The 25967-nt window shown below is 50.1% G+C and overlaps 10 protein-coding genes across 10 annotated transcripts; 3 read left to right on the top strand and 7 right to left on the bottom strand.

Moving 5' to 3' along the window:
* Nucleotides 1-1292: 1292 nt before the first annotated feature.
* On the bottom strand, nt 1293-3990 carry POJ06DRAFT_193269 (uncharacterized protein; the record flags this gene model as incomplete). The annotated part of the gene is made up of 5 exons (XM_056184906.1): nt 1293-2513; nt 2562-2738; nt 2790-2926; nt 2984-3601; nt 3651-3990. 5 exons carry the CDS (start codon nt 3988-3990, stop codon nt 1293-1295), a joined length of 2493 nt encoding a protein of 830 aa, XP_056046472.1.
* Nucleotides 3991-5594: 1604 nt separating this feature from the next.
* POJ06DRAFT_235961 (TIM21-domain-containing protein) lies at nt 5595-6311 on the bottom strand (the record flags this gene model as incomplete). Its single annotated transcript, XM_056185867.1, has 3 exons — nt 5595-5680; nt 5735-6071; nt 6126-6311. The coding sequence occupies 3 exons, from the start codon at nt 6309-6311 to the stop codon at nt 5595-5597; spliced, it is 609 nt and encodes a 202-aa protein (XP_056046471.1).
* A 482-nt stretch (nt 6312-6793) lies between these two features.
* On the top strand, nt 6794-8450 carry POJ06DRAFT_61024 (uncharacterized protein). Its single transcript, XM_056191274.1, has one exon. It carries the CDS (start codon nt 6929-6931, stop codon nt 8345-8347), a length of 1419 nt encoding a protein of 472 aa, XP_056046470.1. The 5' UTR covers nt 6794-6928; the 3' UTR covers nt 8348-8450.
* On the bottom strand, nt 8450-10159 carry POJ06DRAFT_61021 (chromosome segregation protein Csm1/Pcs1-domain-containing protein). Its single transcript, XM_056191273.1, has 2 exons — nt 9556-10159; nt 8450-9505 (listed from the first exon to the last, which is right to left on the bottom strand). The coding sequence occupies exons 1-2, from the start codon at nt 9875-9877 to the stop codon at nt 8553-8555; spliced, it is 1275 nt and encodes a 424-aa protein (XP_056046469.1). The 5' UTR covers nt 9878-10159; the 3' UTR covers nt 8450-8552.
* Nucleotides 10160-10194: 35 nt separating this feature from the next.
* On the bottom strand, nt 10195-12668 carry POJ06DRAFT_246331 (uncharacterized protein). Its single transcript, XM_056186775.1, has 2 exons — nt 12159-12668; nt 10195-12108 (listed from the first exon to the last, which is right to left on the bottom strand). The coding sequence occupies exons 1-2, from the start codon at nt 12451-12453 to the stop codon at nt 10625-10627; spliced, it is 1779 nt and encodes a 592-aa protein (XP_056046468.1). The 5' UTR covers nt 12454-12668; the 3' UTR covers nt 10195-10624.
* Nucleotides 12669-14147: 1479 nt separating this feature from the next.
* POJ06DRAFT_60968 (Pantoate-beta-alanine ligase) lies at nt 14148-15712 on the top strand. Its single transcript, XM_056191270.1, has one exon. The coding sequence runs from the start codon at nt 14457-14459 to the stop codon at nt 15510-15512; it is 1056 nt and encodes a 351-aa protein (XP_056046467.1). The 5' UTR covers nt 14148-14456; the 3' UTR covers nt 15513-15712.
* POJ06DRAFT_265876 (uncharacterized protein) lies at nt 15709-16488 on the bottom strand (the record flags this gene model as incomplete). The annotated part of the gene is made up of 3 exons (XM_056189111.1): nt 15709-15885; nt 15941-16052; nt 16100-16488. 3 exons carry the CDS (start codon nt 16486-16488, stop codon nt 15709-15711), a joined length of 678 nt encoding a protein of 225 aa, XP_056046466.1.
* Nucleotides 16489-16583: 95 nt separating this feature from the next.
* On the top strand, nt 16584-19223 carry POJ06DRAFT_60975 (spindle assembly checkpoint component Mad1). Its single transcript, XM_056191272.1, has 5 exons — nt 16584-16803; nt 16855-17064; nt 17121-18294; nt 18349-18680; nt 18727-19223. Exons 1-5 carry the CDS (start codon nt 16678-16680, stop codon nt 19030-19032), a joined length of 2148 nt encoding a protein of 715 aa, XP_056046465.1. The 5' UTR covers nt 16584-16677; the 3' UTR covers nt 19033-19223.
* On the bottom strand, nt 18902-21730 carry POJ06DRAFT_60970 (exonuclease V). Its single transcript, XM_056191271.1, has 4 exons — nt 21195-21730; nt 20312-21138; nt 19462-20256; nt 18902-19408 (listed from the first exon to the last, which is right to left on the bottom strand). The coding sequence occupies exons 1-4, from the start codon at nt 21577-21579 to the stop codon at nt 19097-19099; spliced, it is 2319 nt and encodes a 772-aa protein (XP_056046464.1). The 5' UTR covers nt 21580-21730; the 3' UTR covers nt 18902-19096.
* Nucleotides 21731-22668: 938 nt separating this feature from the next.
* On the bottom strand, nt 22669-25858 carry POJ06DRAFT_265873 (armadillo-type protein; the record flags this gene model as incomplete). The annotated part of the gene is made up of 4 exons (XM_056189110.1): nt 22669-23315; nt 23370-25422; nt 25493-25585; nt 25712-25858. 4 exons carry the CDS (start codon nt 25856-25858, stop codon nt 22669-22671), a joined length of 2940 nt encoding a protein of 979 aa, XP_056046463.1.
* Between the last annotated feature and the right edge of the window lie 109 nt (nt 25859-25967).

Genomic DNA, 25967 nt, shown 5'->3' with positions numbered 1-25967 from the left:
CTCCTTCTAGTGTTAGGGTTAGAGTTAGCGCAGGAGCCGTGGGCAACTCAAGACGGCAAGCGCATGGAAGCACTCGACACGGCGCATGGAACGTCCACTTCGAACCTTATCTCCTGCTCGTGTGACATTTAAGCTTCAGGCCATGCTATTTTTGGCAAGCTCCCGTCGCAACTCGATTGGAGTAGCCTCCTCTCGCACTTGTTGATTAATTTGTAATTTCCTAATAATTTCTCGGGCCCACACAATAGGTACTGGAATGACACAATCATCCATCTGTCAGTCACGGTTGTCGGTGTTCCGGCTAAGACTATGAACCTAGGAATCCAGGACGTAATATGCTCCAGCAATTCGCCTTATGCTCGTCCGAGTGCCGTGTGAATGACCTTAAGCGTTCAATTTCTCGCATTTGGCACAGAAAGGCTTTGCCAAACTGAAAATTTGCTCCATCAACCGACGCGGCACTCTAAATTTTCGCAGAGGCATGTAGCCCCCCGAGAAAAAGGGTGTCGGACCCCCTAAGTGTCGCGAGTCAATCCAGGTACCGGGTATCAATAAACCCGCGTAATCGGTTAGCCACGTGTATAGTTTTGCTCGTAGGGACCCCTAGCGTAAGCAGATTCGATTACACCATATTATTTCGTTTCAGCCACCGCTTGTAATGCTCCTTCGCAGTCGTAACAATGACAACTACAGTCTACACCCCCAAGCCTCACTTTCATCCAACGCGTCATTTTTCGTTCGGCACTGGAGTGGGCACGCATTTCGCTGTGTAACTAGCTTTCGTGCGCCGGCGGAGGGGTTCGTCTGTGATGTTAAACCTTCACGCCGTCGGGCGAGACAATATTTGTCTCCTTACTCCCCCGAGGTTACTTGACTGTAATTTCGGGTTCAGGGGCGGGCGGTCGCATTGGCCACCGGCCGATTATTGTTGAAAAATGTCGATTGCTTATTTCATGATTTGGACCGGCGCGGATGCAATCCCGTATGCGGCAATAGACCACCGGAACTTGCGAGGATTTGCTAACAATCACATTGTCGCATGGACGAATCAAATTCCAGCGTAAATGAACGCTTAACTTCTATAACTGACAAATATTTCAAAACAAATCCCTGTCCATCTATCCTATACACAAATACAAACATTCTAACAAAATCAATACCTTCAAACGAAAACAAAGACACTATCGCAGGACGCCTGTATAACTAAAACCGTACAATCTCAAAAAAAAAAAAAAAAGTCAACTCGCCAGATCAACAGCGCGTGTAATTACCGCATCACCAGCAACACCGTCCTACCCATCCATCTTCTCCTCATCGCGCCTCTGCAATTTGAGAACAGCGAGTTTCTTTTCGAGTAACCCGACCATCTCGTGCTCGTTGTCAAGTTCCTTGACTAAAATTTCGCGAAAGCAACGAGTGCGCATGACTTCGATTCGCAACCAGTCCATCTTCGCTGATACCAAGCCGGCCGACAGAATCAGTGAGTCTCGTGTTCGCGGCAATATCGGCGTCAAAATGCTGAGATGCTTGGCCGTGCGGGAATCCGCGTCGAGTTCCTGAGTCTGGGAAAACAAATGGTCCTCGAGCTGTCTGACCTTGCACTGCAACGCGTCCCGTCGGCCCTCAGCGACTTGCAGGGCGAATTCAATCGTCGCTTCCTTAGCCGATGCCACTGTGCCCGCATCCGATACATGGCTCCCTTCATTGAAGAACAGAGACGAGAACAAAAGATGCCCTTTTTCGCCCGTAGAACTCTCCACTGTGCGATACTGCGACCGTGTCCGGAGTGGGCTAAGACTCCCGACCAAATGCTGCAGGTCCGGACTCCCATCTGCGGACTTGTTCACGCCCTGCAAATTTGCGCCAGACGTGTTCAGCGCAGCAGCGTAGTTCACCTTGGCAATCCAGTCATTCATCTCCGCCTCAGAATCAGCCACAAACCAATCCTGCACACCTCCTTTGGCGATCATAACGAACGTGTTCTTGCGACGGGTGTAGCTCCGGTCCAACAGAGCGACCATGTTTTCTGTCGACATCACCTCGTCAGCATGAAATCCTTGAATCGGCGGGAACCGGTAAGAATCTCCATCCCCGCCGACGGGTTTCTCGTCTACAGCCAATGTGGGGTCTAGCTGATCCATTAACCCCCGCACCCAATTGACGTCTTTGAAGAAGTACACGCGGGACAACGTTAACAGCGCACCCCACGACCGCCAGTGCGCTTTTGACGATTTCTTCGTCTTGCGCTCCAGTGACGTAAGAACGCCTATCTTTGCAACCTTGATGTACTTGATAGTCTGATCGGTGCGCATGAGGTGGCTGTGGAATCCAAGCTCAGGTGACATCAACGTAGGCTGACGCGACCGGGGAGGTAGAATCTGAAGCAGAGGACCGTTAATGAATTCCTTGTGTAGAACCGTGACGTCGAACTGAGGTGCCGTGCCGACATATGTGTATGGATCTTCAAGATTGAGCACGTCCGATAAGCTCGGCCGCACGTGATGTAGTCGGTTCTGCTCAGAGTCAGTATTAGACGGCTAGATGTGCCTCTGGTCACATACCTCCGCAATCAAGACGTACGGATCCACTGGCTCCTTCGTGGGCTTGCCTATGATCAAGCTCTTCCGCTGTTTACCAATGCTCTGTCGATCGGTCAGCTTCTCTGACTGGACATTACTGGGATCGTTTTCTTCCTCCATGTGAACAAAGGGGGTATATGTGATGTTGTCAAAAAAGCACTACGTCGATTAGCTATGATTATTTTTTAGCCGGACCAGATAGACGCTCACCTCAAGAATCTCGCTTGCCACGCCGTCTACTTGTGTATTGCGCACATACTCAGGCCTTTGCATTTTGTGCTTGTTACTCTTGTTGAACGCATCTGTATGCAAGATCATCAAAGAGAAAGTAACGACGTACGCCTGGTCTGCACAGACGGATTAGCCCAGTCTATCAACAGCATACCACGAACAAAAGCACTGACCTTTCGAAATATACAGCTCTGGATTGCAGTAATGATAGCGCTGCGCAAAAGCATCCAGAACTCGATCAATCTGCTGCGATTCCCGCGGCAGCTGCACGATCAGCAGAAACTTCCTCAGCGCCATATCAATCGGCTCATCCGTAAAATTGAACTTTGAACAAAACATGCGTAACACTGTCTGGTGGAACTCGTCGTCACGCTTAGCAAGCAATAGCGCAATGTCACGCCGACTAACTAAACTCTCGACCCGCTTTAAATAATCTGCCGGATTTTCGCCTTCCTGCCCGTCGGGCAACTGAGTGTCCAGTAATGCAAGCGGAAGTAGTGGCTCCGATTGTTGAGGTGACGGTGCTTTCTGTGGCACTGTAGGATTCTCGCGCACTTTCAGTTCTGCGAAATTTGGCTCGCTGCCGCTCCGGAGGCGGAGCGACAGTAGGTTCGTTATACTGGAGATTTGATTTAGCTGGTGGAATTCCCGGCGGTTTCGTCGATCGTTGTCGAGAGATGAGAGTGTTTGACTGCGGGGTCGTGCCCCTCGTAATGCTGAAGCTGATGTGGTAGTGGAATTGCTTGAACGCGAGAGATTTGAGAATGATCGTGTAAGGGGGGACGAAGCACCTGAACAATGTTAGCTGCAAGTAACTAAAACCTGTCGCGCTATTCCTACCAGATGACACCTCTGGAACAGGCGATGTAGCTAATGGAGTCGCGATAGACGGCTGCTGACTCGAGACATTGACTTCTGAACTACTCCGTGACGATGACACTGACTTGGACGTTTCTTTTTGCGATGCATTGGAGAAAAATGCAGACGCGACCTTTTTCCGCAGCTTAGCCAAACTTCTATAATTGGACAAGGATGACGACGAAGAGGTCGGACTCGGCGATAAAGATTGTGTTGGAGCTGGGAATGTACTGCTGCGGGGAGATATTGGCGCCGATGCAGAGTACTTCGAAGAATTGTCGTCGTCCTTGCGGTGCATATCGTTCTCACTCAATGACGACATCAGCGACCGCGGCCGCCGGGAAGAAGAAAAGCCGGACATGGCATCCGGTATCCGCAGCGCCGACAAGTACTCTGGAGCCGGCGAAGTCGGTCGCGACCGCAATGAGCTCGAGGATGAGATGGACTCGTGAAGTGGATGTTCCGGCTCCTCAAAAGTAACTCGCGATCTCGATAAATCTTGCACATGTCGGCGCTGAAATGAAAACCCCGGCCGCGACTTGGCATTCAAATTCTCGAAAGACTTGATTATACTAGTATCGGAAGTAGCCGTGACGGTTGGTTGTCGCATTGAATTCTGAGAGCCACTGCGAGACATCAGTGTCGACGATCGCAGGTTGTGAGCGGCGGCATTCTGAGGTATGGTTTCGAGCGTTCTGGCGCGTCGCCGGTTGAATGTCTTGTGTTTGAAATTGATTGTCAGTGCCATGTCGTCGCGCGAATCGGTCGGTGTCGATGGCCCTGATTGGCCATCACTGCCCGTCGTGGAAGCCGATGAGCGTCTGAACCGGGAGAAGAATGACGTCGTCGAGCTGTTTCGCGACCGGGAACGGACAGATGCGGCGGAAGAATCGGCGGAGAGCGAGCGCGAGGCGGAGAAGGACACAGCAAGTGAATGAGAGGCCGACCGACCGCGACGACCTATTCGAGATGGCGGCCGCGACTGATCCCGCGGAGACTCGCTGGGAGGCGAGTTGTCGCTGGAAATCGGGCCAGCAGCCGTCTCCGAGCCCGAGATCTTTTTATGCCGGCCTAAAGACAGAGCTGGCATGCTGTCGACTCGCGCACGAACGAGAACGAGAGAGCAGTCGGCGATTTGTAGGCGGTGAAGGAGTTGTCGAAGGTACCCATGAAGTTGCTCAGCCCGCGGAAATCTTTGGGAAGGGATATGCACGCCAACCAACAGTTCGCCGCGTGCGGCGGAGGCACTACTTCGCCCCTACGCTCAGTCAAGCTATGCCTAGTGTAGCATGGCGTCCGTCCTCTAGCGTGAATATGGCTATAAATGTCATCGTAAGTTCGCACTAGTCATAAGAAACCTAGCTCGTGATGGCAAATTAGCGGCTGCACACCAGCAACTTGCTCACTCAATGTCGTGCTTGTGCATATCCTTGACATTTATCCATGTTTTGATCATTCATATTCTTCTACAAATCGAGTCGTAACAGCGGTGGAGTATACATCTCCCATAGCCTGCATTTATGGCTATATACGTGAAGCGAATGCAAGGCTACGTAGATCCCGGCCAATCTCAACCAGATGGCACGGACGTGATACAACAACTAAGCAGTTCTGAACACTTTTGACTAGACGTAACTATGTTAAGCGATAGACCTGCTACAAGCTCGACACCTCCGTCTATGATCATTAACGTGCGCTGTATGCTATTGTACTGGCGGGCATTGGCTTCGACGTAGAGGCTCTACTACTACCGCAGCAGCGGTCATTTAACAGACATTGTAGCGCACGAGTGCGAGCAGCGGAGATCCTCGTTGGCTATGACACCGCCTCCATTCAGATACATTTCCAGCGCGCAGGGCCACACTATGCGAAACGACTTTCAACATTTGCTGGTCCTGAGCAGACGACTCACCCTCTTGCATCGGCTTAAAACACCGTCACGCCCATAAACGACACCTTCCCTTTCGGCTTAGTCTTCTTAGTCGGATCATCGATTACTCGAACAATCGTGTCTACAATCCACATTAGTCGTCCGTTTCCACCCATCACCAACTGTGGGCACATACCACCGACATGCACGTGCAAATATCGATAATCGAACTTCTGGTCCCCGCTCTTCTTAGTCAAATCCAACTGCACTATACCACGCCCGAGATCTCCCTCAACAATATAACGCATCAAAATATGCTCGTTTCCGAACTGATCCATCACTCGACTAGACGCAACCGGCCGGTTTCGCGTCCACCGATTCGTGCCAGCTGATTCGCCGTGGAAAGTCATACGAGGGCCTATCAGCCTCTGGCACTCGGGATTTCGCTTTACGACCTCGGTGGAGTGATTGAAAACTTGTACGTCGCCGGATGGAAGAACGAACGTTTGGATTAAACTCCAAATGACGTAGCACTGGCCTTCTTTAGCCGCCAGATCACAAATATTTCAAAAAAAAAATCAACTTACCGCAGCAACAAACCCTGCCGCGACAAAGACGGTGTAAAACGAAAATGAAAATGCGCGCTTTGTCCCATTCCATGCTCTCGCAACGGTACCCTCTGAAGCGGCAGTCTCCGCAGAATGAAATGAGGCAGCGCCATCTTTGTGCGTTGAGTATGCTCGCTTCTGAGCACACGTCACGCCCGACGTCATTACCGCCGCCTTTGTGAGCGGTATTGTGGTCGAGAGATGTGGTCGTGTGGATGGAACCGTGACGATCCGTGAACTGTGGAGGCGTCCCGATCCCGTTGGTAAAGTCTTGATACAGAAAGTTGGAATCGACGGTGCATGCCTATTTATCGAGGAGAGAATGAAGAACCTGCGCAGTAGTGTTGGTGACGTGCCTCGTAGGATCAAGGACTTCGTTGAGGCGGTGACTAGCAAGTCGCTCGTGAGCACCGTCGCCGCGGTGCGAAGTGTCATACTGGACGATTATCCGTTCGTGCCGCAAATATTTTACGCGATCTTATCTTTTGTGGTGTTTCTCCAAGGTACAGATCCTCAGCGTAGCTCGTTAACTGCAGAACTTTTGGAGCGCAAAGGTTATATTTCATCTTGAGGATGCGGAGTTGATGAGGCTCAAAGTCGTCGTGCCGTTCACGGCGTCATGCTCCCACACAAATCATCATTGGAGACGCATAGGCGGAGCAATAATCTATCGTCCCATTCACGACTTTCGTACCTACCAGTGCACCTAATTATTTAGTATTGGTCCCGTTACTATTACTATAGTATTTACCCTCGGTGTAGGACCATTGGCATCTGCGACAATGCAGCCACTCAAGATCCTCCTCGTTTCGCTGTTACCGTTATTATCAGCGCCCCAGCACCGCAATCAGCAAATAATACGGACAAATTACGCTCAGATGTCAGCGTTGTCCCTAGCTGGTGCATGCCTGATCACAGGACACTTCGTGAATGCGGCAGAACAGGATATAATACCGGATCAGAAGGTACCGATTGTGAATGTCCACGATGATGCAGCTACTACACCCGCAGCGGCCGGGTCGTCGACCACACAACTACAGGGGCGTGCCGGCGACAAGGGTTCGCTCGAGGAATCCGGAACGAATGCAATTGAAGACGAAGGACGGCCATCGGAACGGGATTTGCAATCGCCGGCGGACAACACAAAGACTAGCGCGGATACGCCGGCAAACGGAGATGTTGGCCGCGCTGAAGAAACAGACGAGCTACAGAATGGGCTGGAAGAGCGCGCGAATGGTGAACAGAGTGAGGAGAAGATGACAAAGGTGGTGAAAAACGTGGTCAAGGTAGCCGAAGTCCCAAATGACGGCAATATTCCAGCCAAGGCCAAAGACGAAGAAGATCACGACCACGACGAGGTCGAAATCCCGAGGCGCGAAGATAAGCCCGAAGATGGGCGACGGCAATCGAAGCCCGTCAAGCGAGTGTCACTGCCGATCGTCGAAGGCACGGGCTACAAGCCCAAGTCGCGTCTCGACCTTGCCTGCATGCGTCGGGAAATCGACGCCGGCGAGCACATCACGGATGCGGACACCGGCATGATTATGTACAGCCCATTTCCAATCTGCAAAGAGACCAATCGCCCGCTGTCATTCGAGTTTGGTGTTGACAGTGACCACAAAGTGAACTGCACTTTTCTTGTCCTGGACGAGACGTATCATCTGCTGCAGCTATACGTTCATCAGGATGCGCCGCTAAGTTGCCAAATTCCAGCACGCTTGGGAAGCGAGAATCTGTTCGCCCCGGTCGTGTTTTCGGTGCAGGGCAAGCTCGAACAATCACATCTCGACATTGCTACTAAATTCAATATCGTCTTCACATACGTAGACGCACTCATAAACGGCAGGCCAAGCAAGAACGCAGGCGCGAACATTACCTCCGCGGTCGCATACCCCATCGATCCGACGTCAACCAAGCGGACTATCATTGGCGACGAATTGACTTTGCAGTTCAACGTACGCTGGTTCCCCGCCGCGCGAGCGCCGAAACAGGCAGACAAGAGCGTTTCGTCGTTTGTGATTCTGTGTTACTGCGTTGCATCTGCCGTTGTCGCGTTCGGTGTTGCCGCGTTTTATTTCCTCGTCATTGTGTTTCCCCAGCGGGCGCGTGCACGGTCGGCCATGCGGAAAGCTATCGCTGCCGGAATTGCGCCGGATTTCAGCATTTTCGGCACCGGGTACGCGAGCACGAAACGTGACTAAGGATCAACGAACGGACGAGGACGCGCATTGTAATATAACTATCACTTATTGATTGCATTATGAAGTGTACAAATATTATGGGAAAGGATGGGCTTGTTGACATTGCATTTATAATTGAGCATAGACTTGATAGAATCACACCGCCATTCTTAAGCAATACAAAGACCGCAAGGTATCAATCCTATGTTCTCCGTCGTATCGTACATCACAACTTCCTCTGCAGGGCCTGCGAAATCTTCCAATAACACTGTGCTGCCGCGCTTCTCATAAACGTCAATGGCTCTGTGAAGTAATCCGGCAAAAGTGACATCAACAGCGCGTCTCGTTTGTCATCCAGCATCGGCACGAACGTGATTTCTGTGTCCTCGTATCCTCCGCCACTTCCATTCGCAGTTGCCGATCCATGTGCAAGTCCGGCATCAGTCGTGATCCGAGGAATCGACATCTTATAATGGAACGCGCCGTTGCGACCCGTCTGCAGGCAGTCGTACACTGTCTTGTCGTCCTCTACCCGCACGTCGCGAATGATCAAACCACTGAGATCGGAAAACAAGTCTTCTTTCAGTTGCGGGACTGCGCTACTGCTACCCGTCGCGGCAACGGTGCTACCGCGGGCGAGCAGTTTGCTCTGCAAAACGGCATTCTCTTGCCGCAGTTTCTCAGCCGTCTTTTCTAATTCTTCAAGATCGCTTTCAACTTTGGCTGCTTCCTCAACGCGTGAGCTCATCTCTTTAATTTGCTTAGATCGCTCGCGCAATTCTTCTCGGAGTGTGGTTATTAATTCGTCAGCGGCTGCGTATCTGCGTTCGGCTGACTCGCGGTAAGATGACAGTGCAGCTTCGGCCACCGTCTCTCGTAGCTCGGATAACTGTGCAAAGCGAGCTTGCAGCGCCTTATAATGTTCCCTAAGTGTCTCGTCCTTGTCGCTCCCTTCAGATCGCTCTTTGATTTGCTCTACATCAGCTGCAGGCGACATCGGGTCGTTATCGTATGCATTCTGTGTTTCGGGAATATATTCGAGCTTCGGTGTGCGCGGCTTGGCAGCTGGTTTCGTTGATCTGGGCTTTGTGACTGATGATTGGGAAGTTGAGGATGGGATGCCTGCCGTGTTGGTCACTGGAGCGAGCGGTGTCGACTTCACTCTTTTGTTCTTCGGACCTTGAGCACTATTAGCCCATTGTAGAATGAATTAAAGGCGCGACATTTACCATTCTCGGTCGCCTTATCATGTTGCGCGGCGTCACGCATTTCCACATCGTCGCTATTGCCCTTGGTCCGTCTCTTGGTCGCATTAGCCATATTCTTTCCCTTATTCGCCCTGGCCTTTCCTGTGCTCTTCTTGACCTCGACTTCCACCTCCCGTTCACTGTCGTCACTGTCACCGTCCTCACCCTGACCTTCGTCGTCCGTAGAATTTACGAGCGCCGATAACGTCCCCATTTTGGTCTTCGCAGCTGTTAGTTTCTTGGGCACGGTCTTCTTCGCGACGACCCTGCCCGCTGTCGTGCTAGCGCTCTTCGCTCTCGGCATTTTTTTTTTTACTTATGCCTCGTGATATCGAACAAAACACCGCTCCCTCAATATGTACCAGTTGCTCTAGTTTCCTCTCAAAAAAGACCACGTCTGTTCTGTAAGAACAACAGCAAAAATGATCTGGTCTCTAGAATCAGTACCGACTCGCGCGCGAGCTGTGGGCCACGAATTTGATCCGAGAACAGCCAATGTACGTTTTGTTTACCCTTCGTCGAAATTCTTTGTTTTGATTCACACAGAACCGGGTAACAACCGACGGCTGGTCAGTGCTCACTGGGCATAGGGTTAGGAGTCTGTCCTTTGCGGGACAGATTGAAACCTTCACCAGAAGTCATTTGATCGATTAGGCATTGCCTGTGGAGTGCGCTCAATTTTGAAACATCTCATTTTTTATTAATTCAGGTAAGTTATGGTAAAATACCGAGCGACTAATTTCTCGGGTTCGCATTCTTTCAATCGAGATACATAAAAATTTCACGTAATAGGAACACATGTCCAGGCATAAATCTCATTATGGAAACCATGACGAAATGGGAAAAACCACAAAATAGTTCTTTAGACACCAAGAAAAAAAATGTCGCGATATCAAAACCAAATTCCAAACCACTTCAGTCGCGCGAACCAAAGCGTATATTCTAGTACCTAAAAACCCAAACTAAACAACAATACAAAATGAAATTAAGCCAAACCCCGCTCATCCACAAAATCATACAATCTCCCGTGCACAGTTCCCCTCCACCGCTATCACGCTACTTCAAACGGCCGCTCACTATCTGGTGCAAAGACCTGGATAGTTGGTGTTGATGGCATTTTCTGAGCCATGCCTGGTCGCGACTTGTTGGCGTTCGCAGCCTCGGTGTTCACGGCTGGCAGATTCGTGATACTCCGCTCGGTAGCCTTCACGTGGTTGCTGGCGGCAGCGACAGGGGCAGCATCGGTGCCCTTGACACCTCGCTTTGGTCGTGGCCGGAGCGCACGAACAGAGAGACAGCTTCGTGGGCAGACACCCTGCGCGCTACGATCGAGCTTGACGCAGAGGGCCCAGCCGTCGTCGTACTCGTGCAGGACACGGACGAGCTGGCCATCTTTTAGAGCAAGCTCGTCGTGCATTGTCGGAACGAAATCCATGATGGCACGATGTACATTGGAGGTCGAGGGGGAGGCGGAGGCAGAAGCACCAGCTGCTGCTGCTGCTGCTGCTGTTGCAGCGGGCGAGAACGGATCTTGGGGAGCGGGAATGACGAGCACGGGCGAGTCATTTCCAGACGACTTGCTGGAAACGGATGAAGCGTAGGATGAGGCTGGGGAACCGGAACCGGAACCGGCAGTTGCGGCAGCGCCGGTGTATGAGGCCTCAACGCCCTTATTGATAGATGACACGCTTCCAGTGCTACTACGGATTGAAGCCGGCGGCGATGACATCTTGGCGTAGCCGCTAGCCGCATCTCCATTAGCACTAGAATGTAAAGCGCCAGTCGACGTCCGGGTTGCGCGGCCAGAGAGCAGCGAAAGGGGAAGCAACCCAGAAACAGGTCGAGATACACGGATCGATAGACGAGGTGGTTTCTCAGTCGCAGGGTGAGCAGCAGCTGGGTAGGCAGTGCTACTTGGGCCACTGAACGAAGATGACGCAGCAGCCGTTTTCTCGTTTGCATTCTGTTCCTGGCGACGCTGCTTCATACGGCGGACAAATAAAAAGGCAAAGACGAAGATCAAGATTGCGGCGACAATGACACCGATGGCGATGCCAGCTCGCGCCCCCGTAGACAAAGAACCAGAGGAAGTTGACGATGACTCATCTGTGCTGCCGTTGCTATTGTCGCCGGTGGAGAAACTGGCGCTGCCGAGCGATGTCGACGATTCAGAAGCAGCAGAGGACGCTGAAGAAGCTGTGGTCGAGCCTGCAAGTGTAGAAGCAGCGAGGGATGATGAGGCAGAACTGGACGTGACAACAGTAAGCAAGGTCGAATGGCCAGACGAAGTTGGGACAGCGTTGTCGGTGACGAGGGATGCTGAGGATGCCGCAGCAGTGGAAGTCGCAATGGTTGACTTAATTTCTTTTGTCGTAGGAGTAGCAGACGTAGTCTCCTCTTCAACTACCGACGATGAAACGGGTTTGTCCGATGCAGTAGGAGTAGCAGTAGCTAACTTCGAGTGTATGCTTGTAATGGTGACTGTAGAACGAAATGATGATCGTGCAGATGATCTGGCAGATGATGCGACGACGGCTGCATAAGATTAGCACAACATATTGAAATAGCTGAGGATCTGGTCGTACTTTCGGTTGATGTGGCACCAGCCTTACTTGAGCTAGCTGTTTTGCTAGCCTTTTCCACACTATCAGCAGCGGAAGCCGTCGCCGATGAACGGCCGTTAGTAACCGTCAATGTCTTGATGACAGTTAAAACTTGGCGACGGACGATCTTGGGCTTGTCGAGGATATCGGGGATCTGGACTTCGTCGAGGTTGCTTTTCTTGACAGCGTCGAAATCGAAATCGTACTCGTCGACAATCCGAGGCTTAGTATCGCGGACATGGATCGCATGCCGATGATGTCGCGGCTGTGGAGCCATTTCGAGAGTTAGCAGAGAAAACGGGAGTATGATTTTTCGACGCGCGAACAGCAAGTGACAACGAAAAACGACGTGGCAGAAAAGAGTGAATTGCGGCGGAATCAAGGAACGAGAGCGAATTCCGACAACGCGCTAGTAAACCAAAAGGAGGGAACGCAGACACGAGCAGCAGCGACAGGTCAATGAGTGGAGGCCCGGCTTTTGGCGAGAACTGCAGAGGAGGTGAAGAAGAAGAAGAGAGGAAGAAGGAAATCTAGGAAGCGCGATGGTGAAGAGTGGAGCGAACCGGAGTAGCAACGGCTGCGGATTGAGACGGATCTGGCGGGCGCAGGGGCTCACGCGTCTTCGCTGCTCGACGCAGGGGCGCACGAGCCCACATTCCAGTCGCGTAAACCGTCAACAACTCCTTGCCTCGTCTCAACATCACGCGTCGCCCACGCGTCGAGGACGCAGCGATGAACTGGCGCTCTGTCCGAAACTGTATCGCTATGCACTAGATGCAATAGCAATAAGAATGACGGCACGCTACATCACGACACGGCTTAGTTGAAAGCAGCACCTTCTCGTTCCCTCACTAAGTAATTCGTGGAGACGGTTGTGGTGGATTTGAGGCAAGCCGCACGGACCCTAGCCCCCGAGTCACACCTGTCCAATCTGTGACCGTGAGCTAGTTGTGACGCAATTCATTGCTGCTTTCCCCTATTCCGGTTTTGCACTCATCTAGGACCAATCAACTAGCTCATATTGTTGAGAAGAGCGCGGAATAGTTTACACGAACCAACAAATCGTTTGCACCCACAGCCAGCCAGTCCAGAGTTTCATTCGAATCGGGCACTCGCTTAAGGTCTTAAGGATGAGTCCCTAAATTCCAATGGCAAGCCTTCCCTGCAGATTAAACCTTAGCTGCAAACGCGTTCCTTGCATAAGTCTTAGACGCGTCGGCCTATCGAATCCACTCGCCGGTAGAAATCGACCGTCCCTTACTCGCCGCGCGCGTCCCCCCAGCGACCCGTCAACAAAACCCACATTTCTTGAATGCAAGAGAGGATGCTGATACAGTGACAAAATGGCCGATGGCATCTCGTCGGCGTTGTGGCTTTTCGGTGTCGACGGCCTAGCAATATAAGTATAATAGATTCATTCCGCGCACATGCATGCTTACTATTGATCAATTTCGCCCATTAAAGCCATCCTTACCCTGAATGTTCGCACAATAAATTAAACCACAGTGCTTAATTATTTAGTAGTGTCGGCACTGCTTGAACCTGACTCCCAGCGTCATCCGCGATTCATCCGCGGCATAAATTAGACACCAATAATAGCCTAAGCATCCTGACTTTGCGTACTTGCTGCGTACGTAGGGTTGATAATTTGCTTTTTATTAGGCGTGGGCAACAAATCATGTCGATCTGTACATTTGAAGGAGAATATTTTTTTCCTGTTCAACTTACCTAACGCAAATTTTGGTAACACGGCTGGCGCTATCGCCTATGGCCAGCCGCACAGCTCGCATGTCCCTAACCCACAGACGTCCCGGCCAGTCATGCGCCTATCAAATGCGAGACCGAAAGGCGCTCAAAAGTAAATGCAAGCAAAATATAGTGGCCACTCTGTTATTAGCTCTTTATCGGTAAGTCGATTACTAGTAACTTACCGAGTGCTCTTTTCTCGAGACCGAGGCAAGGACCCTTGGACGAGGAAGGTTTTATGGTGTTGAGCGGTACAGTTTTCACGCCGCAGCTTCTGGCACATGTGGCGCTATATGATGTGTGAAGTCAATCCCCAAATTTTCCAACTTCGTCTGTTCCCGCTGCCCCTGTTTGATCGCGTGCACAACGCTTGAAGCAATTCGTTATTACTGGTCCAATCGATGTACCTGTATGAAGCTGAGCCGATGCAGTAGATCGACAGCTCAATTATTGTGGTAAGCCTTTTTTCGCTTTATTGCGCGCGGGCCGGGCTGACGCAGCCTACAGCCATTATCAAATATAGAGAATACTACAATGGGCGCACGAAGCAGTTGGCCGTTGGCTAGGTCAGTCCTGCGTCAATTCAACTTGCTTGTGTCATATAACCGCCCGCCGCTAGCGTACGCCGTCCGATGCAACTCCACAGTGGCCGCAGCTGCCGAGGCCGCTGAGACTGCGAAATCTCCGATCCAGATTCTCCGGACGATTGCAGAACTTCGGTTCTGGAGGCGGGAACAGCTCGTCAAGGGCCTAGCCGTGGGTTTGGTCCCGACGATGGGTGCATTGCACGCAGGGCATATGCGACTGGTCCAGTCGTCCATGCGGATGAACGACAAGACAGTAGTGTCAATCTTCGTGAACCCGTCCCAGTTCGCGCCCTCAGAGGACCTCGCATCGTATCCTCGCGATTTTGATGCCGACATCGAGCAATTGGCTTCCCTGGAGGGGGACGACGGAGCGCGGGTCGATGTCGTTTTTGCGCCACGCGTGGACGAAATGTATCCGAACGGCATCCCGCTCAATGTCGCCGAGCAGAAAGGCGCGTTCGTGACCGTGCACGGACTGTCCGAACAGTTGGAGGGCAAAATTCGACCTCACTTCTTCCGCGGCGTGGCCACGGTTGTTAGTAAATTGCTCAACATCGTTACTCCTGATCGGGTATATTTTGGCCAGAAAGATGTTCAGCAGACCGTGGTTGTCAAGCGTCTGGTCCAGGACCTGTGCTCTGGCACCGTCGTGCACGTCGTACCTACATCTCGCGACGCCAACGGGTTGGCATTGAGTTCGCGGAACGCGTATTTGACCGACCAAACTAAACAAGACGCGGCTGTGATCTTCAAAGGTCTCCAGAACGCGACCATGGTCTACCGACAAAACACCTCGGCCGACAAGATCATTGACGCCGTGGTCTTGACCATAACCGAGAAGTTCGACAAAAACGACATCGAATATGTGAGCGTGAACGACAAAGATACTCTCGAAGAACTGCAGACCGTGCATCCTTTGAAGGGCGCCATAGTAAGCTTGGCGGTCAGAGTACCAAACAGATTCGGAGGCAAGACGCGCCTGATTGACAATATACTATTGTAAACGATTTTAAACTCACAATGGTTGTGGCATTTTCATAGTATGGGCATTGGATTTGGTAGTATTTACACGAAAAAGTGATCTGGTGTTTGGCATGTTCCCGATAGACAGGTTTTTGTTTAATTAATAACCATGCAGTTGCACCCTATGTCCCCAATATGCGAATAAAGCCCAACCATACCCATTTTGTCCCATCCCACTATGACACGAAATCACCAAAATCATCGTCTTCCTCGGTCCCATGTGCCGCAGTCCGCAATTGGTCTCTGACCTGCTGTGCCGATGGCGGAGGTGGGAGAAAGGGCAGTGCGACGCCTGGCGTGCTGGCTTCCCTCGCACTCGAAGGATTCGGTGATCTCCGACGACTAGCTCCTTTCTGCTCATAATTTGTTAGCATCGCATACTCATGTTCGTAACCAGGTTCGTCGCACCCCCCCGAACGATATCGTAATGGTCTGTCCTTCCTTCAACGAATAATCCTTAGCGTCCTCGTTCTTTTGCGTCCCACTCTTTGGTATGATCTCAACACTCGGATTCGCATGTCTCGTCCAGTTAGCATCCTGCCTAATCCTCCCACGTCTGAAACACACCTCTTGAAATCCTGCAACGCAATATTAAAATCTAACGCCTCGCTCCGCTCCATGAATCCCATCCCTAAATAGGCATGCCTTTCCCCGTCCACAACCCGGATCACGAAAAATCGACTAGAGTCAGTAACCTGTTCGATGCCCTTTCCCGTCGGCAAATATGGCGCGCTGGCAAATAACTCGCCGGTGTTGTTGTCTTCTAACCGGAGTTCGCAGCGAACGCGGCCGACTGCCGCGTCAGCGCCTATCTCGAGCACGCGTAGCCGACCGCGCCAGAGTGGTTTATCGACCTCCCACTCTGACGCGCAATAGCCTTTTGATGAGCGAAGAGGTGGGATCTGGTAGATTAGGACTTCTCGGGATATGAATATTATGGGCTCGTATGTCGACATTGGTTCTGCTGGGGTCGGGTGATGTAAACGAGCCTTGGAACTGGACTACCAGCCGTACTCCGTGTGAACGATGCCGATTTGACATGGAGACGAGGGTCTTGTACTGTAGTCCGAGATGACGATGACAAAGTTAACCGAACACCGGCACTATTTTATTCTATTACTAGAGCGTGTCATCGAGTCGGGACTATGCGCAAAGCCATTGCGACGCCGTTGCACGGACAATCAGGTCTTGCAAGCGGCGCCGGTAGCTCGATCCCGGTGCCTCGCAGGTCGTCGGCCATATTCACACCAGCAACAAACACAGCTCCAAGGGTATGCCGGTTTGTGCCCTGTCACTGATTCTGACTGACAGTTTCTATTTAGACGGTCTCAAGACCGCTCTTCCCGGCATCTCAAGACACAAGTAATAACGACAAATCAACAACCACGGTCGACGGTCTCCGCGCAGAAAATCATGCGTTGAAATACGAACTATCGAATTTGAAAGATGAGCGGGAACGCGAGAAGTTGCAGTTCGAAACAACAATCCGGGAGCTCGAATTGAAGATCACTGACGAAGGGAAACGCGCAGATGTATGCCCCATTTCACAATGCAGTCCTGGCAGCTTAAGTTGACTAACCAACGGCAGGCTCTGGAAAGTGATCAGCAGTTCTTGTTCGACAAGCATAAAGAAGCAACAGCCGAGCTCACCAAACTCAAAGATGAATGGCCGGCTGAGAAATCGGCATTTGAGAAAAGGATACGGAGTTTGCAACACGACCTCGCAGAAATTCGCGATGCGCATGACGAAGCCTCATCGACCCTCCGGACGGCAGAATCAGCGATAAAACGGCAGGAGAACGAGTTTAAAGTTAAAGAGCGGACGTTGACGAACGCAATGCAGGACTTGCAGGAACAGTTTGCGAACGTGAGCACGGCGCTCCATCGAAAAGTTCTCGAATTGAACGAGCGGAATGAGATTGTTGAAAAACTGTCGACCGAGAATAAGAGTTTATTGGCCAAGGCGGGAGACCTACACCTTCTTGACACCTTGCAGCGACAGTTGTCGGAGCAGATTGCCAAGTCTAGAAGCTTAGAATCTAAACTCCATGTTATGACGCCCGAGCTTAACCAGCTTCGCGACGAACATAAGAAGTTCAAATTCGTGGCCGAGGAGAAGACGCTTTTGGAAGCGCGATTAAAGTTGATGGAAGACCTTCGGCGGCAGGTCGCGGATGCAGAACTCGAGGTTGCTACTTTGCGCGAGGCCCGCGCTCGATGGACTGCGTTCTTTGACGAGACGGATAGTTTCAAGAGTCCGGAGGACGCATTGATGGCGCTGTCTCAGGAGCGATCAGAAAAGATTGCCTTGCTTGATAAGGTCGGCAGGCTGGAAGCTGAGCTTGCGGCACGGACACAGGGTATGCAGGTCGACGAAGAGGACATGAGGAAAGTTGAAAAGCGTGTCCAGGAGTTGAGGGACGCACTTGACAAGACTACCAAACTGATGGCACGCGTCGAGCGACAGAAGAACCTCGCTATAAAAGAAACCGAGTTCTTACGCGACCAGTTGAAGACATATGACAGCGAAGAGACCATGTACATGCAGGGCAATTACGACAAGCAGAAAGCAGGTCGAATTGAGAAGCTGGAATCTATATTAGAAGACTCAAAGAAGGAGATTGCCAAGCTGACCGATGAGCTCAAGCAAGCGGAGAAATCGAACACCGGGCAGGCTGTAAACGTGAGGAAGCATACGTTGGACAACGACGATGACGATCGCATGGGAGAGTTACTTCGTCGGAATCGGAAACTTCAGGATGGTACGCAATCGGCATTGGCGTGTGACAATTAATTTAATGCTGACAGTTTCACAGAATGCACGGCCTTGATAAATAAGGAAGAGCTCGCTCGTAAAGAGATCGCGGTTTTAGAAAAAAGGATAGCGGCACTCGAACAAGCTAAAAAAGCTCAGGTTCGTGTACTGGAGTTGCGTGACAATCCAGCGGCGAAAGACAAGATTGTGAAAAAGAAAATGCTGGACGTCCTTCAGAAAGAAAACAACTCTTTATTAGCTCAGCTGGATGGGCGCCGAGAGGATATCGGCCAGGTCGTGGGCGTTAATACGTTAGATCGACTCAAACTCGAAATTAAGGATATGGAGACGCTTGTTGAGGAGAAAGAGAAGCGAATGAAGAGATTGAAGGAGGTCTGCTCTCTTGTTTGCTATTCATGATCATCGCTAACGGTCACAGATCTGGTCCGCGAAGTCAATGGAGTTCCGAGAGGCAGTGTATTCGTTGCTCGGCTACAAACTTGATTTCCTTCCGAACAACAAAGTCCGTGCTACCTCGATGTTTGCGGCGTCAGATGAAGAATCCTTCACATTCGACCCGGAACTCGGTACGATGAAGTTGTCCGGCCGAGCAGACAGTCCATTCGCACAAGAGTGCTCGAACTTGATTCAGTTTTGGGTGCAGGAGCGACGTGAGATTCCGTGCTTCTTGGCTGCGCTGAACTTGGAGTTATATGACAAAACCACAAAGGCTGCCAGATTTTGACAGCAAGATTACAGAAGCTTGTATACTATTGGCATGTACAATATACACGTTAGTAATTTAGTGGTTACATATTGTCGACATCTCGTTCGACCACAAGCTGCCCTGGCGGTCTTGACCCAGCTTTTCGGCCGTATCTTTGCTGAAACTGCGCCCGATTACGCTCTGTACTCTCTCGAATTTTCTCCAATCGCCACAGACATTGCTCCGCGTATGGGCACGAACGGCACTTGTACGCATCCTCGACTTCGACACCCTTTGGATCCCGTTCACCACGCCAGTATGACAACGAGCTTGAGACAAATTCTTGTAGATCTTCTTCCTTGTATGTATAGTCAATTCCTGCAAATACTTGGCCATTGCCCTGCCAATAGTATACCTAACTCACATCAATAAACGGTCGGGAAATGGCAGTGGAGAAAGCGTACGTACCACAGACATGTTTTCACTCGTGTCACCTGCAAACTCCGAAAATTTCAACCGCAAGGCGTCCCACACTTCTCTTAGCGTCCGCAGAGACAATAACAAAGCGCGATACTCATCACTTCGATGCTGGCTGTCTTCCAGGATCTCGGCAGAAAGTGTCGCAGTTACGTATTCGTTCTGCTGGATCTCACTCTTGAAAATATCACTTAATTCCGCATCTGCATCTAGCTTTAAAACTGTCATCATGCGGCCAAAATCAAATATTCCCTTCGTCAGGTCGGTTAATAGACGGTGATATATCAAAAGTTGGTAGTATGTCGAACGTTGCTGTGATTCGTGTGGTAACTGCCGAATATACCGTGTCTTGGAGTCAGAGATGCGAAGTTTTCGGCGCTGGACCTGTGAAGTATATGTACACATCTCCCCGTTCTCATGATGGGAGGCCGAATGGATTACATCTAGTGCTTCCTTTGATTGATCATGTATGATTTCAGCCACGGAGGCTTGACTGAGTGGTCTGAAATACGACGTGATGCTAGTCTGATCTCTGGCTGACGGTTGTGATGACGAAAATGACTCAAGCGTGGGAAATGCTTCTGTCCCAGTGTAGGCCTCAAGACTGAGTGTCTGTTGCTGTGTGGCCGGGGCAGTATGTCGGCGCTGATTTGACATTTCCGGATTAAAATCAACATCGACAAACTCAATACCTTCTTGGATTGGCCGGTCGTACATGAACGAAACCTCATCAATTATTCCGGATACAAACACATCTTCCAAGAATCCAAAAACGGGAAATTCTCGCTAATTTTAAAAATATTAGCATATGGACACATCCGATAATCAAACCACGACTTACAACTATGACATTTTCCTCGTGCCTACGGGCTCCCTGCGTCAGCGACTGCAACATAAGCAGCATGTTCAACAGTTTGACAGCCTGCTTATCCTCACGGGTCATTTGCTCCGTTGCTATAGGAATTTCGAGCATGTATTCCTTCTCCAACTCTTTATGAATGTCGGTTCCTTTGGACATTATTGCTGTCGGTTTGAAATCGTTGAAGTAATACTTGTAAAAATACTGAAGCTCACACCACGATGGACCGACAACATCCGTCACGTATAGTTTTTCGTGTGACTTGTATGTTTCTAACATCGAACCTCTGAATTCGGTGGCCTCGCTGAAATGAAGTGGTAACATATTAGGACGCTGATCACTAGGGATAGGTGCCGATGGTATACCTTCCGATTCCAAATAAGGAAATCGCATGCGTTTCGTCTTAAATGGCCTAGGTCTAGATTGTGGCTGCTCGATAGTCTCCGTTGGGACCTCTACTTCAAATTCAATGTTTTTCTTCCGTGACCTTGGCGATTTCTGAATATTGTCCGGGACAATTGCATCTTGCTGATGGGACTGTATTGGCTCTTCACTCGACGCATCCGAGAGAGTGCAATACTCGGCCTCACTGGATTGAGATTCTAGAACATCATCCGAACCACCAACGATCTGCTCCATGCGCGAAATCACTGGCTTGCCGGGGAGTTCAGCTGGAACCGTCGCCGGTACAGCTGGAACTTCAGTGCGCACCTTTCGTGGCCGACCTCGTTTCCGCCGTGGCTTGACTTCTGCAGCTCCAGGAGCCGGTGGAACAGGGGGGATAACAGTGTTCGGATTACTTGACCTCACTGTCTAAGGGTGCTCATTAGGCATAATTCAAATCATCTAGCGATTCGCAGCTCACATGTAGGACTCGTGACAGGAACGGAACCACCTGCTGTAGGCAGATCGTGTACCGGACGGCCACGGTACTCCTCGTCATCAAAGTTCGCGAACAAGACGGCCTCCTGACTATCGTCGATCTGTAACTCGCGCACAATGAGGGCAATCGCCTCCTTCGCAACATACATCCGATCGACATGCCACTCATCGACTTTGCCGCCGTCCTGCCCGCGTGCAGTACCGGTGATCGCCACGGCCTGACTACGCACGACATCTGAAGCTATAGCGGCTGAATAAATAGCTTCGTCCCAAGACCTCAAAGATCCATAATCCGACGACGAAGATGGCGAATCCAGGGGAACGGAATATTCCTGACGGAGATCGATGGTCGCGTCGTCGTCAGACATACAAATAGCGCGCAGCTCTGTTGCGCAGGATTAGAACAATTCCTCTAGCCCGATGTCAAGCAGAGAGCAAGATACGCATGAGTTTGAAGGTCCAGATTGGTTGCAAACAAATTCGGTGATGGGATTATAGAGGATGGGGTTCTAATCTCTGTTTACTGCACTTATAATGTCAATTGCACATCGCGAAATAGACGCGTGCAATGTAAACGGTTACCCTGATTCTAGTGATCAAGGGTAAGATAACTCATGATCCGCTCACGTCCACTCCCACAAACTTCCGGACCACTAAATCACTTATATACGCATTGTATACGTTCAACAGCATCAACGGCAAGTGGCAGTCACTTAATACTATGGAACTTTCTGGAACTTGACTGCTGTGAGGGCCCTTCGTAATTGCAGTCCTTTGCATGAGCTGATAATACGGACAGTAGTAACTAAGCTATCCTCCATTGAAATTGCGTGTATCAGAAGTATTGTGACAATCTGACAACTGCAGAATATTTTTGGTATCCGAAGATAATTAATAGCGCACAACAATGTGCTAAACACAGTTGGGAAGTCGGATTCGAAAGTCAGTACAGTAGGAGTGAGTTCATATTGTCTACGTCGCAACTCATTGTCTGCATCTCATCAGGATGCACCATTTGGCTGCGTTAATCTCTCTCGCTCGGGCAGACTGTGAACGAGCAAAGGTGGGGATCCGCGCGACATGCCTACGTAGTCAAGAACGTAGTAAAGAACGGAAAACTTCATTTCCGTTTACGTTTATTCAAGTCTTGACTTTAGCTCGCCCAAAACTAAGCAACTGTCCCAATATGTGAAACAAACGACGCCCTATATGCGTAGATGTCGCCGGAAACTTGACCAATGAAAGGAATGAAAAGAAATAGTGAGCCATGCTATATAAATATTTGTGACTATGACATTATCGCTGCTCGACGCAAATGTCTGCCACGGACCTACAAAACGGTAAACAGGACTAACCTATAGATACACAAGTAAATGAAACGCGGCATTCACAGGAATAATTTACATAGCTCCACCTCTTCCTTGTTTCTCATCGTGGTTCCTGCCTCGCACAGACGTTCATGATGCAAAGGTAAACCTCATATCCCGAGCGTCTCCAATTCGCCTGATCTCACTACGTGGGGTAACATTTCGTCTGGTATACCACCCGATGAAGTCCATAGTCTGCCGTCTCAATCGATTCATATCATCCGACTGAATTGCAGTATCTACAGCGGACAAGTACTTGTCTTTCTCCTGCTGTGTAATCGCACTCGAAGGTAAAACGGCCAATGTACTGTTAACCCATTGAACAGCAGTTGGTAGTCCAGCGAGCTTCAGCAGGACAAGAAGGACACTCGTGCCATCTGATACGCATTCTCTTGGGAACGTGTACAATAATCCTGAGAATACCTGGCGCGTAAGCATCTCACCCTCAGCCAGCACAAGCTGCTTCACGATACCCTGGATCTCCAGCGGTACCGCATTTGCGTCGTAATACTGTTCACCCGCATCGTTAAACATAATGTTAGAAACCGGTGGCGTACTAAACCCGTACGAGAAAATGTCGTGGAGGAGGTCCATGGCTGTGAATATGGGTTCTTTATTTTCGGTCGTAAAAATGGCGCGCGCAGCATCTATCGAGGGCTTGCACAGTTCAGATGGAATAAACCGGTATGGGTAGCTGGTAATCAAATTGGAAAGTAGTCGGAAGAGATCCTCGATGACTATAGACAAAGTTAGCAAACACATTGCACTTGATAATCAAACAATTCTCTTACCATCCGGAATATCGGCAATGTTAACACTACTCATATACTTAAATGTGGAAATAGCCTGCCGGAACGCGAACTCCCAAACCGCACTCTGGATGTTCTGATCCGAGTACTCGTTACCATACTCTCGTACTGCGATACCGCTGGCCCACAGGTAGCATCCGTAATGGAATTTGTCGAAACACACAACCAGTTTCTCGGCCACAGGTCCGAGGAGAGAGTAAAAAGAAGTCCGATATGAATACATAAGAGTCCGAATAAACTTGCAGCACCGCTCGGACACGTACGTCGATTGACCGTGATTGTCCAACAGTAGCCCAATAAGTGGCCATACTTCTGACCAGAATTGCATGCACGGGTCAGGATTGCCTGGCTCGACATGTGGGTGCACCAGACGCGCGAATGTATCCAGCAATTCAACTTCATCTGCAATTTTTCTGTAGCCAGCTTCGTCGACTGGGGCATTGGCGCGAGAATATAGCCGCGCCACGACCGGAGTACAAAACATCTTGAGAGAGCTGTAGATTTTGTCTAAAGGCTGCGCTGCAACTAGATGCGCTACACCATCGGTAAGATCATACAGCGACTCAACATGGATCTGTGGTGCAACTTTCTCATAGAAGTCATGTAGCTGATCAATATAGTTCACTAGATGTTGTCCACAATCTCTACAGAAATGCATCATTGATTGAGCGGCAGCGCTGGCGACATCGGAATCGTTGACGTAAAATCCGTTAGTAATATAGGTCAGCTGTGCTTCGAGATACTCCGGGTGCTTCGCAGTCCATTCAGTATACCGACCCAAGACAAGAGTCACTGCAAATCTGATTTTCTTCTGGTCAGGTAACCTGATTAACAAATTCATAACGTCGGGAAGGACATGCGTCTCGTCAAGATCAACTTCTCTCGCCATTGCTCTCATACTAAATATAGGTGCCTCGATGTCTTGCCAGGGAATATTCTCCCCCATGTTCTGGGCTTGTAAGCAGTCATTGACTTTAGTGTACGCCTTCCTCAAGGCGAATGATGCTCCGACCACCGTGCAACAGTCTTTTAAAACATCACCCATTTCATGTCGAAAAGCTCGGAACTTCTCTTCCTGCTCCTTGTTGTTGCCGAATAGATCGCCGTTCCGTTCTTCATATGGATAATGCAGGTGATTAATCAAAATATCGACTAATCCTAGAAATACATCTCGCAGTTCACGTTTGGCGTCCTCATACCGATCTAGGACAAGCATCTGCTTCAGCAAGTACCAGAAGTAAAACGTGAATTGGATGACTTCCAGATCCTCGTCATAGGCAGCACATTCTGCGACCGCTTCCACTAAGCTTTTGAATTGCCGTGGCTGCCTTGCAATAACCATGTGCCACACTTCACCTGCGTCAGCAAAGATTTGCGTATAGTTTCTGAACGCGTCTGGATCATCCTTGGATTCCCTTATCCGAGGCCGAAGTTCAATAATTTTCCTATACAACGTTGATACAATCTCCGACTCCTCGTCGAGATCTCGTGTTTCTCTGATCATGGAGCATACACAGTCCGTTGCAGCATCGAATAAATCGTCATTAGAAAGAGCCTGAAAAACAATGTTCAATAGAGGAGAGTTGACAATAGTCTCCAGAGGAACCTCGCGTAACCACGAATTCAGACACTCGAAGATTAAGGCATGCGATGATTGTGGCGTATTGGCCGAGCTCACATAGGCAACCAAAATGTTCAACACCTGTATCGCATTGTTTTCTAAGAGCTCTCTTGTTCTCTCTCTTAATTCGTCTTCCGAGAGTGGAATCTTCTTCACATCACTGGCTTCCTCTGGCAAGACCTTTAGAAACTCTAGCACAATTGGTGCAGAGGCAGCGTCAGTACCGCATGCGCTGATAATTTCCTCTAAAGCACCCTTCCACTGGACTAATTGAATTGCTAGATTGGCCAATGCCAGACAGAGTTGTGTCAGAATGATTTTTGGACCTTCCCTATACGTGCCTAGGAGCGTGATCAATGAACTGCGAAGTTGCAATTGACCGCTCCCTGGGAGTTGATGAAGGTCGTATATAATCTATCGTCAGAGTGCGATGTGAGCTTTGGCTACTTTCAACATCTGAACAGGACGCCCGCTTCTCACGCACCTTACTCCGCAACGTCTGAGCGGCAAACAATTTTGACTCAAGTGGGAGCGCTGATGACGATAAAATTGTGTGGGTAATGGTCCATGCCTCTTGCTAATTCACAGAAAATCAAGCGTTAGTATCAATCATATAGCGTTAGGTTGTCTGATCTGGCTCCGAGTTGTTGATTCATTCACAGAATCAAACGCGTCCAATCGTCACCACAGACCACCAACCTACACGAGCCTGACCTTCACGTACAGATTTCTGAAACTGCTCCAGGAACTGGCCTGCCTGTTCCTTCGTTTGCCGATTTGAGCCACTATACAAGGCATTCAGCGCTTGAAGTATTGGTGACAGTGTAGGATCGTTAACTGTGGATGCCATAATAATTGTCCGAGCAGCGACTCCAGGCAAAGACAGCCAGTCTATCTGGATTGTAGATTTACTCCCCAGAAAAAACCCCGAATAATTGTGCCCCGGGTGATGACGATCA

This window comes from Lipomyces tetrasporus, assembly GCF_029532465.1.
Source record: "Lipomyces tetrasporus strain NRRL Y-64009 chromosome Unknown POJ06scaffold_2, whole genome shotgun sequence".
In the NCBI taxonomy this organism is placed as follows: domain Eukaryota; kingdom Fungi; phylum Ascomycota; class Lipomycetes; order Lipomycetales; family Lipomycetaceae; genus Lipomyces; species Lipomyces tetrasporus.
The sequence above is the reverse complement of the archived record's forward strand: the minus strand, read 5'-3'. Positions and strand labels throughout refer to the sequence as shown.